Here is an 18,174-nt window from a genome sequence, read left to right as displayed (position 1 = left end):
ATGGATGAAATGTTCTGTAAATATCTATTAGATCCAGTTGGTTTATAATGTAGATTAAATCCAATGTTTCTTTGTTGATTTTCTGTCTAAAAGATCTGTCCAGTGCTGAAAGTGGGGTGTTGAAGTCTCCAGTTACTATTGTATTAGAGTCCATCTCTCTGATTAGCTCTAATAGTACTTGCTTTGTATATCTGGGTGCTCTAGCATTGGGTACATATATATTTAAAATTATTATATTCTCTTGTTGAGTCAACCTCTTCCTCATTATTTAGTGATCTTGTCTCTTATAGTTTTGTCTTAAAATCTATTTTGTCTGATGTAAGTATAGGTACTCCTGCTCTTTTTGGTTTCTTACTGGCATGAAATATCTTCTTCTATCCCTTATTTTCAGTCTGTGTGTCTTGATAGGTAAAGTGTATTTCTTGTAGGCAACAGATCAGTGTGTCTTTTTTTTTTTTTCTTGTCTATTCAGTGACGTTACATGTTTTGATTGGAGAGTTTAGTTCATTTACATTCGATGTTATTATTGATAAGTAAAGACTTACTCCTGCCATTTTGTTATTTGTTTTCTGTTTGTATTGTGGTCTTCTCTTTCTTCTTTTCTTCCTTCCTATATTCCTTTTGTGAAGGTGATTTTTTTGGGGTCATATGATTTAGTTTGTTTTTTATTTTTTGTGTATTCATTGTATGTTTTTTTTGTTTGAGGTTACCATGATGCTTGCAAATACTACTTTATAATCCATTATTTTAACCTGATAACTACTTAACACTTTTGCAGAAGCAAACAAACAAGCAAAAATAAAACAAATAAAGACTCTACACCTTAACTTCATTCCCCTGCTTTTAAGCTTCTTGTTGTTCCTATTTATATCTTTTTGTACTATGTCTTGAAAGTTGTAGTTATATTTTTGATTGGTCATTGTTTAGTCTTCCTACTTAAGAAAAGAACAGTTTACACACCACAGCTACAGTGTTGTAATATTCTCTTTTTCTGTGTACTTACTGTTGCAGTGAGTTTTCTACCCTCAGATGATTTATTATTGCTCATTAACATCCTTTTCTTGTAATAGCAAAAAATCAGATACAACCTCAACATTCATCTACGGGAGAATGGATCAATTCATGTTGGAATAACATTATAATAGAATAATAAACAGTAGTGCAAATGAATGAAGAAGAGCTTCATGTTTCAACACAGGCAAATCTTTTTTAAAAAGCAAAAGAAAAAAGTTGAATTAAAAATGCAAGTGGCAAAGGAAACTCACATTATGATATGAGATATATAAACTTTAAATTTATGCAAAACTACTTCACATGTGCATGTACAATGTACATGGGAATTGTAAACACTGTATTTAAGACAGTGGTTCACATGAGGCAAAGGTGAGAGAATAATAGGGCTGAAGATAAGGAGAGTTTCACAGGACATTTTTACTACAACAATAGTGTTTATTCCTGAAGCTGGATGGGATACATAAATGTCAGTGGTATCTTCATCAAAATGTTACATCCCTGTAATATTTTGTAATTTAACAAAAAAATGAGAGAAACTATTCAAAATTATTCGATAAATTTACTCAGAGAAGAGAAAATTGTTTAGTTCAGGAAACAAGAATAATACTTCCCTACTCTTGGTTGTATGTGACTTTTGTCTTTGCTATTTCTATAAATGGTCTAGTAGGTATGCCATAACCTTTGAAAATGAATTATATAAACTTATTTTCCCCTTCCTAAAAAAAGCTCACGGGTAGACATTTTAATTATACTTTTATTACTGACAGTCTTTGTTCAGCTGAACATACCTCACTGGACCTTAGTTTTCTTGGTGAAATTTATATCCATAATACACAATAATTCGTAGCCTTTGTCACATTTTATGGTTATTCAAATTTGCTTATATTCCCCTCTTTTTTCCAAGGAGGGATTATCGATGTCACTGAACCGGACACTGTCTTGCAAAACATGGGGATGAAACTCACAGGAATGGAAAGTAAAGCCTTGATAGAGAACTTACTTGTTGATGGTGAGCATTTAAACTTTTGAACTGATAGAGATAACATGAGAATGTGAACATCTATATAATCACCTCTATAAAAAAGTTTGCCATTAAGAAAACATTTATAAAAACTTGGAAATGAACTCAGAAAGAAAATAAGGTGATATTCTTGTAGTTTTATGAACATATGTCAGCGACTCCTTTAAATTTGAATTTAAAGGAATGCTGAACACGTAGACAGGACTGACCACATATTGTATAATTCAATTTATATGAAATATCCATAAATCAATTGAGACAGAGAGTAGTTTAGATTCCCTACCAGGGGCTGGTTACTATAGGCTAATGGAGATGAAATTTGAGGTAATAAAAATGTTCTTATATTAGATTGTGATGATATTCACCTAGCTCTGTGCATATGCTTAAAAAAACAACACCATATACAATTGTACACTTTAAATGGGTGACTAAACACAGTGGCTCTTGCTTGTAGTCCCAACATTTGAGGAGGCTGAGGCAGGAGAAGAGCTTGAGCTCAGAAATTTGAGACCACCCTGGGCAACACAGTGAGACCTCTACTAAACATTTTTAAAAATTATCTCTAGTAAAAGTTTTTATTTTTTTAATTATCGGGCCAGGCACAGTGGCTCATGCCTATAATCCCAGCACTTTGGAAGGCTGAGGCAGGTGTATCACAAGGTCAAGAGATCAAGACCATCCTGGCCAAGATGGTGAAACCCCATCTCTACTAAAAATACAAAAATTAGCCAGGTGTGGTGGTGTGTGGCTGTAGTCCCAGCCAGTCCGGAGGCTAAGGCAGGAGAAGCACTTGAATCCAGGAGGCGGAGCTTGCAGTAAGCCTAGATGGCGCCACTGAACTCCAACCTGGCGACAGACCAAGAAGAAATTCTATTTCTATCACAGTTAATGATAATCAACAATTAACTCTCTAGTAATAGACACCAGTGAAAAGGAAATCAGTAAATTGCTTAAAATAATGATCTTAAGGAAATTCAATGAGATACCAGAAAATGCAGAGACAGTTTGATGAAATCATGACAATTCATGATATGAAGGAGAAATTCAATAAAGAGATGGAAATCATAAAAAAGAACCAAACAGAAATCCTGCAGCTTAAGAATTCAGTAGACAAAATTTAAAAATATAGTACAGAGGCTCAACAACAAACTTAATCAAGCAATAGAATATCTGAATTTGAAGATAAGTCATTTGAAATTACCCACTCAGAGAAAAAAAGAAATAAGAATGAAAAAGAGTGAGAAAAGCCTGTAATACTTATGGGATACCGTTAAATGAACAAATACTCAAATTATGAGAGTTCCAAAGGAGACAGGGCGGGAAAAGGCACAGAAAACCTGTTAAATGAAATAGCTGAAAATATACCAAGCCTTGTGAGAGATACATGTAACCACATTGAGGAAGCTCAAAGATTAACAAATAGATTCCACCCAGAAAGTCCTCCTTGAGGCATATAATAGTACTTACTGAAATATATATTAAGTATAAAAAGAACTTCAAAGGAATCTTAAACTTCAGTTAATACTTTTATCATTAATAATAATATTAAAGTGTAATATTGTGACTATTACAGGTAGTTACAGAGTAAAACAAATATTAAATATTTGATAAATAAAAGGAACCAAGACATTTCAGCCTTTTTTCAAGATATTTCAGTGTTGGAAAGAAAAGATACAAGTATAAAATCAAAAAAGTTATGAAAAACATGTAATTGTGAAATTTGAACCACAACTATCACTACAAAATCATGGTGGTTTGTTTGTATGCTTGCCTATTTGTTTTAAATAGGAATTTCCTTTACATTCCTAAAAAGGATTTTAAAGGATTTGAAAACCAATGACAGCTTAATTTTGGTGAGAACATCTAGTCCTCAGATTGTTGTTTCTTAATAATTTCCATACTGAAAAGAGCCCCAGAGCTCCTTGGAGAAAGGCTGCTTCTGGATCTGAGGTAGGGAAAGTACAAAGTGAGTGTGGGATATATTCAGAAAGCAAAGAAGCATTCAAAGATTAAAGTGTGCATGTCCAAAAAAACAGGAGTCAGCATGGATAGACTACCACTGGTCACATTTACCACAATCTAAGCATTAAAAGAAAGATTGGAAGGACTGGGAGGCCAAGGCGGGCAGATCACCTGAGGTCAAGTGTTCGAGACCAGCCTGCCCAACATGGTGAAACCTTGTCTCTACTAAAAATACAAAAAAATTAGCCAGGTGTGGTGGCATGCACCTGTAGTCCCAGGTACTTGGGAGGCAGAGGCAGGAGAATTGTTTGAACCCAGGAGGCAGAGATTACAATGAGCTGAAATCACGCCACTGCACTCCAACCTGGGTGGCAGAGCGAGACTCCATCTCAAAAGAAAAAGAAAAAGAAAGAAAAAAAACCAGGGAGGGAGGGAGAAAGAAATGCCTATAATTTGCTATATATCATTGGAAAAAAATTCCATGACTCCATAATGATTCTAGTTTATTTGAAATATAAGGAATAAAAAGCAGGTTAAATAATACCACAAAGAAAAAAATTAGATAAATTCAGAATGTGAGACATCCTACAAGAAAACTGGCCTAGTCTTTTTAAAAAGTCAGTGTTCAATGTTAAAAAGAAATTGTGGGGAGCCTTTTTCTTTTTTTTTTTTTTCTTTTTCACAGAATCTCCCCCGTTGTCCAGGCTGGAATGCAGTGGTATGATCTTGGCTCACTACAACCTCCCCCTCCCAGTTCAAGTGATTCTTCTGCCTCAGTCTCCTAAGTAGCTGGGATTACAGGTGTGCACCATCACCACTGGCTAATTTTCATATTTTTAGTAGAGACGGGATTTCACCACGTTGGCCAGGCTAGTCTCGAACTCATGACCTTAAGTGATCTGCCCATATCAGCCTACCAAACTGCTGGAATTACAGGAGTGAGCCACCATGCCCAGCCAACTTTTAGATTTAAAGAGACAAAGAGAATAACTAAATGCAATATGAGCCTTTGACAGAAACAGCTGTAACAGATGCTTGCGGGACACTTAAGAAAAATATTTTAAAATAAGAACAAGACGTAAGATGATACAAAGGGATTATTGTTAATTCTCTTAGGTGTGACTATGCTATATATTTATCAACAATGTCACATAGGCGAATATCCTATTTTTAGATTAATTGCATGCTGCAGTGTTTAGGGATACTAAGTTATGATGTGCACAACTTACAGTCAAATGACTGAGGGAAGAAAAATGTATTTATATATATACTCATGAAGAAAAACATATTTATACATATTCTCTTATATATATAAAGAGTATATATATACTCATACATATGGAAAGACACTATGAGAGAGAAAAAGTAAACTATGGTGAGATGTTAATATTATTTCATGTAAGTGGTGTTGGTTCATTGTACTATTCTTTCAATTCTTCTGAATGTTTGGAACTTTTCTTATTATAAAATGTTGGGGAAAAAACATAGTGCTGAGTAGTATGAAGTACCTTAAATGTGAATGAAATGTAATAAGAAGACAGATGAATATATGGTACTCATTTGGCCTTTATGTCATTCACTAATGATTACATTGTGAATCCTGCAACCTCTCCAACACATAGATTCCATGTGATTTTTTAAAAACAGATTTATCTTTATTTAACCAGATAATCAACCATATTGTTTAGAAATGTATCCCATACTCTCTTAGAGTTTATAAACTTAGTGGGGAAGATGTAATTACATGTCAAAAAAGTTAATGAAAAGATGAGCTAGTTATATAAGGAATTTAGGTAACTGTTGTCTGATATCTTTCTGAGATTAAATGACAAAAGATAAATGAAATGTTTGGTATGATGTCCGGTACCAAAAAAAAAAATACATCTCTGTAAATATTAGCTATCATCATCATTAGTAATAGTAGTATTGAGAGATTACTTTTTAATCCTATGTATTGGTCAAAAATATGTTAATTATTGCCCCAAGTTTTCATCCACTGATCAGTTAATTGGTTTAAAGAAAAGATCCTAATTTTAATTCCATTGTCAATTTCATTTATGTATTTGATTCAATGAATTTTTTCTCTTTATGTTGAAAAGTATAATCAAGATGCATAGGAATTAAGTTTTTTCAGTGTAGAACAGATGTTTTAAAGCTAGATTTCATGAACACTTATGAGGTCCATGGATGGTCTTTAGCACATCCTCCTAAATCCTAATGCCCAGCTTATAAAAATGCATATTTGTGGAGATATAAGATCCACAGCTTTTCTCAGATTCTCAATGAGTATGTGTCTCAAAAAAAAAACTTAGAATTTTTTTTTTTTTTTGAGTCACTGCATTTTCCTCACAGGCTGTCTATTTCTGATTAGGGAAGGTTGACATAAAAAACCTGGACACCATTCTAGACAACATGGGAATCAAGCCCACGGATAAAGAACTTGAAGATCTGAAACAAAGCCTACCAGTCGGTGGTGAGCATGCTAGATATCACTGGTTTTTTGAGCTTTATGTTTTATGGACCTTTAGCATTAGAAGGAAAGGGAAAATAATTTTTTTTTTAACTGAGTCTTGCTCTGTCTCCAGGGCTAGAGTGCAGTGGTGTGATCTCGGCTAACTGCAACCTCCGCCTCCTGGGCTCAAGCGATTCTCCTGTGTCAGCCTCTCATGAAGCTGGGATTACCGCAACTGCTGCCACACCCAGCTAATTTTTGGATTTTTAGTAGAGATGGGGTTTCACCATGTTGGTCAGGATTGTTTCGAACTCCTGACCTCAGGTGATTCACCCACCTAGACCTCCAAAATGCTGGGATTACAGGTGTGAGCCGCCACACCCAGCTGGAAAGGAGATCTTTTTATAGTGAAAGTTCAAATAAGACAGAGTAACAAAGTTGGAAATGTAGTATTTTGAGTACTAGCGGCATGATCAATACAAGAGCTTTCCAAATTCTGAGGACAAGAAACCTGGCCCCTAGGAAAAAGCCACTTTTGAATTCCATCTTTCCATTATCAAATATAAGATTTGCTATTTTATGGGTTAGAAAGTCAAAGTTACATTTTCTAAATAAGTTTATTTTCAATATTTATAATTGTTTCTTCATGTTCATTACATATTCTGAGTAAATATTTATCAAATGGCTAAAGTGCTTAATAAAATGCCCGGTATACTTAATAACTGCTCCTACTAGGTGTTAAAACCATAGAGGGAGAAGACATTCTTATGATATAACATTTTATGAGCTTCAAATTATGCATTTGTGTTATAGCTGATAATCAAGTAGCTCTGAAAGCATTGGAGGATGAAGTGAAAGCTTTTACTGGTAAGCATTTGTTATAAATGATTTGCAACAAATAATTGTTTACACTAAAATTTTTAATAGTATCTTTCTAATATTATATTCATAACATAAATTCACATCTTTTCAATATTTTGACAAAATATCTACATTTACAGACTAACACATTAACAGTATTTGTATTCTATCGGTAAAACAAAAAACTATTTCTTGATAACATTTTACATTCTTTAGTACTTTCTTCCCATAAAATGATTTCACCGGTATTTATAGGCCAAAAAAACTAGATGGACCCAGTAATAGCAGAGTGAAGCATTAAAAGCATCAAAGTAATAAATTCACTGCAAGCATCTAACCACATAGTTTTAACAAATATAAAACATGTCATACTTTCTTGTATACCTTATTATACTAACCATCCTAATCTTAATAATTACATGACCAAATTTTCTTCTGTGCTATCTGGTATTATTCCCAGTATTAAGAATATATCCCATTTACTCATATTAAGAGATAAATTCTATTTTCAGTTTCCCATTTCCGTATTTTTATCAAGAAATCTCATATTCTCATTCCTCTTCATCCTTGTATTAGAGAAAAGGCTATACCAGCACAAGTGTACTTTTACATAACTTGAAATAATTTGATTGTTCCTTAATACTTTACTTAAGAATATTTCATTTTTTTAAAGGAGAAAAGATTGATGCTGGTGATCTACAGAGTATTCTAAAACACATGGGGATCGAGCTTACAGATAAGGAGCACAAGCAACTGCTAAAAACATTGCCCATTGATGGTAAGCCACGTAAATGCCACATGCCTTCCAGGAAACTTAATTTAATGGGCCTGTGTAAGCAGCTCTCAATCTTTTAATAGGATAATTTCTCCTAAAAATGCCATAGGTTAATAGAAAGGCACTTTTGACTTGAAAAGAAATTGTCATTACCTCTTCGAATACAATTTGAGTCATCTCTATGTTGTCAAATAGTTGTCTAGGTGACAAATATTACTCCCTCAGGTTAGTATTAAGTTTACAATCTGAGCAGTGAAAAAGAGAGGAATAGAACAACACTAGAATAGAAAGAAGAAGGAAGTATTTGATACATGTTTTAGTGTTCCAACATAGAAGAGACAGACTAATAAATGTCTGTAATACCAAAGAATGAATAGGTTTGTCACTGTGTATTTCCATTCTTAAATGTCAATATTGTGTGACTATAAAATAGATTAATTTTAAAAGCAAATCATTAAAATGTATCTTTCTGCAGTTCTCTAATTTGTAATGTTTTGGTGAATCTCCATTATTAATTTCCCAGAGATCTGAATTGTACCTTTTCTTACAGCTAATGGAAAGGTGTTCCTAAATAGGTTGCTGAAAGATGTGACGTATAATAAGCGTGAGTAAGCTCAATGAGAACATATATGAAAATTTTAAAGTGTTAAATTTATGTTAATAGAATATTTTATTTTGCTTATTGTGACACATCTCTATTTTTTCTGGTAATAGCCTATACTTTATCTTAGAAGGAAATTCTCTACTGCTTTGTAATTTTCAAACTTTCTCTGAAAAACCATTCCTGTGAACATAAATAAAAGAAAGATATATAGACAGACAGAAAGAAGGAAACACAGGAAGACAGGAAGGGAAGGAAGAAGGGAGTGAGGGAAATGTTTGGCTATATATTCTAAAATTTGACCAGAAATGGTGAAAATCTGAGAGTGAGAGTTTAGGAAACATACAATCTCTTTTTTGTAGAAATTATAGATTAGTGCTCTCAGGTTATGGTTGCTTAACCCCTGCACCACATAACCTTTCCATGGGTAGGTATGTTTAAGGGTTGAGGAAACAGGTTCTAATTTTAACTCTGCTTTTAACCTCTGTGGAGTAGAACAAATCAACAAATCTACTATACTTTTGTTCTTTTCATGAAAATATTAGCAATTGTTATAAAGGTTATAAAGTTGTTCTCTTTTAAATTACTATACAGACAGTCATTTACTATGACAGCAAATATATATACACCAGACAGCAATTGTATATATATACATATATATAAATATACATACACTTGACAGTAAATATTTATATATGTGTATATATGTACATATATATGGGGTTAATATTCAGTTGTATAAGAAACTTGACAGCCAATATATATATATATAGATAGTATACATATGTACATAGTATATATATATATATATATATACATATATAGATAGTACAGTCATGTACTATAACTATCTGTATAGTCATTTACAGATAATATAGTCATTTTCAATGACTATATAATCATTTAAAACTAACACCTGTTAGTTGAACATAATAATATACATATATTATCAATATACTTTTAATATTTTAGAATATTAGAATTGAAAATAGTTAATATTTTAGAGTTATTTCATTTTTCTCCCTTTGCTTTTATGTTCAAAACAAGGAAAGGTTAATGTAAATAATCTGGATGCTATCTTGGAAGTCATGGAAGTCAAGCTTAGAGAAAAGGAACTTGATATGATAAAAGATCTCCTGAGTAATGATGGGCATTATGGGAAATACTGTGATTGATTTATTTATTTATTTGAGTCAAGATCTCACTCTGTCACCCAGACTGGAATGCAGTGGCACGATCTCCACTCACCGCAACCTCTGTCTCTCAGACTGAAGTGATTCTTCTCCCCCAGCCTCCCAAGTAGCTGGGATTACAAGCGTGCACCACCACAGCCTGGCTAGTTTTTGCATTTTTGTAGAGATAGGGTTCACCATGTTGGCCAGGCTGGTCTTGAAAAACCTCAAATGATCCACCCGCCTCAGCCTCCCAAAGCACTGGGATTACAGGTATGAGCCACCATGCCCAACCTGAGAAACACTGTGATTTTAAACAGTCTGAGCTTGCAGGATTAATTATGACTATTTCAAAATTTTAAATGAGTTGTTGCCCAAAAGACATTTGAATAGCCATCAGAAGAACCCATAAAAAAACAAACAAGGCTCTTCATTTTTATTTCTTTAAAACATGCAATTACTTTCTTTATGCATCATGGGGTAGGGCACAGTTGCTGGTGAGGAGGGGAAGAATTATTGTTTTATAAAATTAGGATTTACAACCTGTTTTTCATCACTGATCCATATACTATTGTTGCCAATCCAGGGTATAACCCAATTTGTTTGGCCAGAACTCATTCCTCTACTAATAGATATTGAGGTGCTTTCTTTTTACTTTTTTGTGACCATAATAAATAAGTTACAGAGAAATATATATTGTATTATTGATTTTTAAAAATATGTATACCTTTAGGCCAGGCACAGTGACCCACACCTGTTGTCCCAGCAATTTGGGAGACCGAGGCAGGGGCATCACTTGAGCCTAGGACAACATAGTGAAAGCCTATCTCTACAAAAAGCATTCAAAAATTGCCAGGCATGGTGGGTACACACCTGCAACCCTTGATGCTCAGGAGGCTGACGTGGGAGGATCATCTGAGCCCAGGGTGGTTGAGGCTGCAGTGAGCTATGATCACACCACTGCACTCCAGCCTGGGAGACAGAGTGAGAGTATACTATATATGTATATATGTAACTATATATATATATATAAAAAACTATATATATATAACTATATATATATATTATAGTAGTATTATATATGTATATAAAATACCTTTATAAGCACAAGAAAAGTCTAGAAGGATATATGCCAAACTGTTAGTAATGGTGGATGTGGCAATGAAAATGAGAAGAGGTGAAAGAAGGAATTATTTACTTTTTCCCTGTATGCTTGTGTATTTTTTAATTTATTATACAAACTATGTCTTAAATTATAAGTTTTAAACTTGATTTATTTTGTTTTCTTAATTTAAGATAGATATCAATGATATAAAACTATTGAAATATAGTTGAGTTCTTAGCCACCATTTGGTTCAGGGGATTACTAAACTGATCACATAAGTAATTAGTTCCTAATTTAACACTATTCTCTGCCTGTTGCATGAACATTAGGCAATGCAAGATAAAAATCTTTACACATATTGAGAAATATGCATAATTTCAATGAGTAAGTGAAAGTAAAGTTGGAGGACTGCTCAAATCGGACACAAAGCCACTGAAAGTATGGACCTGACAGAATTAGACCATTTAATAATTGAAGAAAATTCCCTGTGAATAGTGACTTGAAAGGCCATTTAAAATAGCATGATTTGGACTTCAAAGGAGTTAGAAGAATCCTCAAGAAAAAGGTCAATCACTTTTGCAAAAATTACTTTTTATATGTTTCAAAGTTTAAAAAGATGCTGGCTGGACAAGGCGGCTCACACCTGTAATCCCAGCACTGTAGAAGGCCAAGGCCTGCAGATCACATGAGGCCAGGAGTTCGAGACCAGCCTGGCCAACATGGAGAAACCCTGTCTCTACTAAAAATACAAAAGTTACCTGGGTGTGGTGGCTGTTGCCTGTAAGCCCAGCTACTAGGGAGGCTGAGTCAGGAGAATCGCCTGAACTCGGGACACAGAGGTTACAGTGAGCCAAAATTACACCACTGCACTCCAGCCTGGGCAACAGAGCAAGACTCCATCTAAAATAAATAAATAAAATAAAATAAAAATAAAGATGCTATAGTATGTAGTGATATAATTTTGCCAGGAAATCATACCATAACATACTTTTAAAAGTCAGCATGTATTCATTGCTATTGAACCTTTATATCATTTTTATTTATTATTTACTATTAAATCTTGGTCCTCATTTTAACTGGATTTATTTTCATTGATCATTCAACAATAAATCTTCCATAAAAAGAACCTCCTGTACTATATGTCTTTTTTCAGAGTCCATGTTATTGCTTTTCTCTGTTAAACTTTATCTTACAGCCTACGAGAATGTTGATCTGAAAAACCTGACGGATACTGTAGAAGCTGTTACAGGTGAGGAAGAAGCGACCAAATATATATTATTCTGATTTTTTCAGTGAACTCATTTTACTTTTCTTAAATTAAACATTTTAAAAGAACTATATTTTGTTTTTAAAAGACTGCTCAAAGCACATGAAAACACACTTTATTTAAGGACAAAAAAGAATTCTAGATTTATGACTAAGAATATCAGACAGTTATTTTCACTTGTTTTGTTAAGCCTTTTGATTGATTAAAGGTCCACGTTCATTATTATTATTATTATTATTATTATTATTTTTGAGATGGAGTCTCACTCTGTCACCAGGCTGGAGCTCAGTGGCACCATCTGGGCTCACTGCAACCTCCGCCTCTCAGGTTCAGGTGATTCTCCTGTCTCAGCCTCCCAAGTAGCTGGGACTACAGGCACATGCCACCACACCCAGCTAATTTTTATATTTTTAGTAGAGAGAGACCGGGTTTCACCATGTTGGCCAGGATGGTCTCAATCTCTCTACCTTGTGATCCGCCCCCCTTAGCCTCCCAAAGCCCTGGGATTACAGGCGTGAGCCACCACATGTGGCCGAAGTTCATTCTTATTCAACCTTATAATTATCTTCAGCCATGAATACTGAGAAAATTAGCAATGGAAACCCTAATGCTTGAGAGTATACTTTTCATACATGTAATCAACTGTTTACTGATCACATAAATACTAAATGTTATTTATAAAGTAAATATAAATACTAAATGTATATGATTCCAATTCTTTACACATATTTTATAGGTGTTCCTGTTATTAAAGTCTTTTTAAATTAAGCTGTTTTTTAAAAATAATTTCAACTTTTATTTTAGATTCAGGGGGTACATGTTCAGGTTTGTTACATGGGCATATTGTGTGATGCTGAGGTTTGGGGTACAAATGATCCCATCACCCAGGAAGTGAGCTTAGCATTCAATAGGTAGTTTTTCAACCCATGTCTCTCTCCCCACCACATCTAGTAGTCCCTAGTTCTATTTTTGCCCTTTTTATGTCCATGTGTACCCAATGTTTACCTCACTTATAAGTGAGAACATACTGTTTCTGTACTAATTTGCTTAGGATGGCCTCCAGCTCCATCCATGTTGCTGCAAAGATCATAATCTCATTTTTTATGGCTTCATAGTATTCTGTGGTATGTATGTACCACAGTTTCTTTATCAGAATTTCTTTACCATTGATGGGCACCTAGGCTGATTCCATGCATTTTCTGTGGTGAACATAGGAGTGTCTGTATCTTTTTGGTAGAACAATTAATTTTCTTCTAGATAAATACCAAGTAATGGGATTGCTGAGCTGAGTGGTAATTCTGTATTAAGTTTTTTGAGAAATCTCCAAACTGCTTTCTACAGTGGCTGAACTAATTTACATTCCAACCAACAGTATGTAAATATTCTCCTTTCTCCACAACCTTGCCAGCATCTGCTGTTTTTGACTTTTTAATAAAGGCCATTCTGACTGGTGTGAGATGATATCTCATTGTAGCTTTGGTTTGTATTTCTCTGATGACCAGTGATGTTGAGCATTTTTTTTTCCATATGCTTGTCGGCTGCATGTATGTCTTCTTTTGAAAAGCAAATGGTCTTTTGCCCACTTTTGAATGGCATCATTTGTTTTTGTCTGTTGATTTCTTTAAGTTACTTAGAGATTCTAGATATTAGACTTTTGCTATATGCATAGTTTGTGAATATTTTCCCCCATTCTATATAAGTCATCTGTTTACTCTGCTGATGGGTTTGCTTGCTGTGCAGAAGCTCTTTAGTTTAATAAGGTCCCATTTGTCAATTTTTGTTTTTGTCACAATTGCTTTTTGAGTCATAAATTATATTCCAAGACCAGTGTTCAGAATGGCATTTCCTAGATTTTCTCCTAGGATGCGGATAGGGGTTTTTTTGTTGTTGCCTGGGATTTTTTTCTTGAAACGGTCTTACTTTGTTACCCAGGCTGGAGTGCAGTGGTACTGTCAGAGCTCATTACAGCCTCAACCTCCTGGGCTCAAGCAGTCCTCCCCCTTTAGCCTCCTAAGGAGCTGAGACTACAGACACACACCATCACAGGGTCTCACTATGTTGCCCAGGATGGTCTTGAACTCCTGGGCTCAAGGAATTCTCCTGCCTTGGCCTCCCAAAGTAGGATTCTTATAGTCTGATGTCTTACATTTAAATCTTTAATCCATCTCAAATTACTTTTTATATATGGTGAAAGGTAAAGGTGCAGTTTCATTCTTCTGCATATAGCTAGCCTGTGCTGACAACTACCATTCTGATAAAGGGCTAGCCAGTTATCACAGCACCATTTATTGACTAGGGCCTTCTTTCTCCATTGTTTCTTTTTGTCGACTTTGTTGAAGATCAGGTGGCTGTTGATTTTCTGGGTTCTCTATTCTGTTCCATTGGTCTATGTGTCTGTTCTTGTATGTGTACCATGCTGTTTTAGTTACTGTAGTCTTATAGCATAGTTTGAAGTCAGGTAATGTGATGCCTCTAAGTTTGCTTTTTTTTTTTCTAATTAAGCTTTTTTTTAATGAAATTATTGTGTCCAGTTTCCTAGACTTTATCTTTGACTTATCAATGTTTTAGCAACAAAACATAAATGGCATGTTTTATTAATAAGCCTGTAACATCACCTTTTCCAGATTAATCAAAGATATTTATTTAGCATTAATAGAAGATGTAATTATTGTTTAGAATAATTAGGTAGTCCTTTAAAATCTCATGTGTTACCATTCTATGTGTTTGAAGGAGAGGAAGTTGATGTCGATGACATGAAAACAATTCTAGGAAACATGGGGATAGAGCTTACAGATAAAGAACTCACAGAACTGGTAAATAATCTGCCAGTTGATGGTGAGTATTTCAAATAAAAATGTAGTCTTCCAGGGAAGCTTATTGTTAAATTGTGAAAACTTCTAAAATTATATAACTTTAAAAATAATCTATGACCCATAAAAAATGACCCCATTATATTTTAAAAGGTTATTTGTGCCATTCAACTTTTAGTTTGAGGATCAACAATTGTATCATCATGTTTTCTGGCATCAGTGTTCAGTTATGTCTTTTATTACTTTTGATTCTACTGAAAGATCAAAAATTTAAGCCAGAATAAATGAGAAAAAGAACGGAAAGGGAGTGATCTAATAGGGGAAAATGGAAATATCACAAAATAAGAAGAAAGGATATGTTTTGTCATGGTAGAGTTGCAGTATTAACTGCCTGTGTTAATAAAGTTACAACTTTCTCCAAACTGTGTATGATTTCATTGATTTTCAGTAAGTTAGAAAATTTCTAAGGTAGTTCATAAAGTATGTCTTTCTGAAATTCCTGGTTTTGTATTTTCTGTAAAGCCCCACATTCCTCTTGTGTGATCTGAACGATGCTTCTTCTTACAGATGGAAAGGTCTATCAGAAAAGATTGCTGGATGCTATAAAGTTTCTTAAAGGTAAGGGAGATGCTTAATATAATGCTGATTAATCTAAGATGATAATGTTTGGCATTTACGTAATTTCCTTGTGATTAAATTGTGCATCCTGCCACATAACATGTATGTTATTACATACTTTTGTTTCTTTTATACTTTACCCTCTACTTTAAGAGATCACTTCTTATGGTGTAACTCAGAAAGAATTCCCATGCTTTCTTGGGATTTTTCAAACTTTGACAGAAGAAATTATTACAGCCAAGGCTACACCACAAAAAGTAAAGGGAAATTACTTTTTTAACTTAAATAAAATGTTAATTGAATTGCTTATAGGACAAAGAATAAATGTTTGAGGGAATGGATACTCCATTTTACGTAATGTGATTATTAAACATTGCATGGCTGTATCAAAACATCACATGTACCCTATAAATATTGGCACCTACTAATAAGTACTCACAAAAATTAAAATTTAAAAAAATTCATGGGGCAGGGCCAAGATGGTTGATTAGAAGCAGGAGTGTTCAGAGGTGTCCATCAAAAAAAAAAACCATAATAAACATGTAAATCCATCACCAGCAACCAAGGTTTCCAGGTTCTCTCATCAAAATTGACTAGAAGGCTGGTGTGACTCATGGAGAGAAGGAAGAACAGTGTGGTGTGGTGGCCCACCTGTAAGCAACATGGGAAAGGAGAACCCCCTGCCCCCAGCCAAGGTAGGCAGTGAGTGAGCTTGCTACCCAGCCAGGGAAACTGCTTTTTCCATGGAACTGTGCAACCCACAGATTGGAAGATCCCACTTATGAACCCATGCCACCGGGGCCTAGCATCCCAACCTTGGAATGCACAGATTCTTACAGCCTCTCAACTGGAATCTGCTTAAGCCTACTGAAATCCCTGTGGGGAAGGATGGCCAGCACCAGCTGCAGCTGCCTGTTGTCTAAACCATTTGAGCTCCTTATGGGAGGGGCAGCAGCCAGCACTGGGACTTGCAACTGCCTAGCTTGCTAAGCTCCCTGGGTGGGGGAAGGGTGGCACCCATTTCTATAGCTCCAGGCTGTGCTTTTCCCCTCCTGGCACCAGGGAGGCAACATACCAGCTGTGACAGCTTACGGCCAGAGTGCCTCTGCAGGCCTAACACTGACGCATCCTTCCTAATTGGGTGTGACTTCCCTGCAGGATCTCCAATAACTCCAGCTAGAGGCTCAGGGGCAGAATTCGGATCTCTCTGGGCCTGAATCCCTAAAGGGAGGGGTAATCGCAGTCTCTGCAGACCAGCAGACTTGGCCTCTCTCCCTGGCAGTTCTGAGGAATCGGCAGCACAGATGAGTGGGTTTCCCCTAGTGAAGCATACCCTCTCCACCAAGGGATAAAGTTATTCATTAAACGGGTCCTGCTGCTAATGCCACCCAACTGGGTTAGACCCTCCAACAGGGGTTGTCAGATACTCTATACAGGAGCGATCCTACTGGCATCAGGTGCCCATTGAGATCAGAGGTTCCAGAAGAAGGAGAGCACACACCCATTTTTGCTGTTCTCCAGTCTCTTTGAGTGACATCTCCAGGCACAGGAGCAAATCAGATGAATAGAGCCTGAAGTGAATCCCCAGCAAACTGCAGCAGCCCTACAGAAGAGAGACCTGACTATTGAAAGAAAATCAGAAAGTGACAACAACAGCATCACCAGCAACAACAACAAAAAGGCCCTCACAAAAACCTCATTCAAGTGTCAGCAGCCTCAGAGACTGAAACAAGAAAAACAAAGATGAGAAGGAGTCAATGAAAAAAATGCTGAAAACCCAAAAGACCAGAGTGCCTCTTCTCCTCCAGATGATCTCAGTGTCTCTCCATCAACAGTGCAGAACTGGACAGAGGATCAAATTGATGAATTGACAGAAGTAAGCATCAGAAGATGGGTAATAAAACTATGATAAGCTAAAGGAGCATGTTCTAACCCAATGCAAAGAAGCTAAGAACCTTGATAAAAAGGTTAGAGGAATTGCTAACCAGAATAATCAGTTCAGAGAGGAACATAAATGACCTGATGGAGCTGAAAAACACAGCACAAGAACTTCATGAAGCATACACAAGTATGAACAGCTGAATTGACTAAGCAGAAGAAAGAATATCAGAGTTTGAAGACCACCTTACTGAAATAAAACAGGCAGAAAAAAATAGAGAAAAAAGAATGAAAAGGAATGAACAAAGCCTTCAAGAACTAGGGAACTTCATTTAAAAAAATACCAAACCTACAATTGATTGAAGTACCAGAAGGAGACAGGGACAATGGAAACTAGCTGGAAAACACACATCAGGATGTTATCCAGGAGAACTTCCCCAACCTAGCAAGACAGGCCAGCATTCAAATTCAGAAAATACAGAGAACATCACTAAGATACTCCTTGAGAAGAGCAATCCCAAGACATATAATCATCAGATTCTCCATGGTTGAAACAAAGGAAAAGAATGTTAAGAGCAGCCAGACAGAAAGGTCAGGTTACCTATAAAGGGAAGCCCATCAGACTAACAGCGTATCTC

The 18,174-nt window shown here is 35.4% G+C and overlaps 2 protein-coding genes across 2 annotated transcripts in view; both read left to right on the top strand.

Moving 5' to 3' along the window:
- The window catches only part of EFCAB13 (EF-hand calcium binding domain 13), a 237,660-nt gene extending 228,225 nt beyond the window's left edge, over window positions 1–9,435 (top strand). Inside the window, exons 47-49 of the mRNA XM_032265955.1 lie at window positions 1,919–2,023; window positions 6,369–6,470; window positions 7,984–9,435. Of these exons, the coding sequence (XP_032121846.1) occupies window positions 1,919–2,023; window positions 6,369–6,470; window positions 7,984–8,165 (389 nt within the window). The 3' untranslated portion in view covers window positions 8,166–9,435. The remainder of the gene's footprint in view (window positions 1–1,918; window positions 2,024–6,368; window positions 6,471–7,983) is intronic.
- A 2,416-nt stretch (window positions 9,436–11,851) lies between these two features.
- The window catches only part of LOC116541637, a 45,842-nt gene continuing 39,519 nt past the window's right edge, over window positions 11,852–18,174 (top strand). Inside the window, exons 1-3 of the mRNA XM_032265953.1 lie at window positions 11,852–12,212; window positions 14,961–15,065; window positions 15,608–15,658. Coding sequence (XP_032121844.1) covers window positions 12,122–12,212; window positions 14,961–15,065; window positions 15,608–15,658 — 247 coding nt within the window. The 5' untranslated portion in view covers window positions 11,852–12,121. The remainder of the gene's footprint in view (window positions 12,213–14,960; window positions 15,066–15,607; window positions 15,659–18,174) is intronic.

The sequence above is a fragment of the Sapajus apella genome, unplaced genomic scaffold (assembly GCF_009761245.1).
Source record: "Sapajus apella isolate SASKATOON/1434 unplaced genomic scaffold, GSC_monkey_1.0 scaffold153, whole genome shotgun sequence".
In the NCBI taxonomy this organism is placed as follows: domain Eukaryota; kingdom Metazoa; phylum Chordata; class Mammalia; order Primates; family Cebidae; genus Sapajus; species Sapajus apella.
The sequence above is the reverse complement of the archived record's forward strand: the minus strand, read 5'-3'. Positions and strand labels throughout refer to the sequence as shown.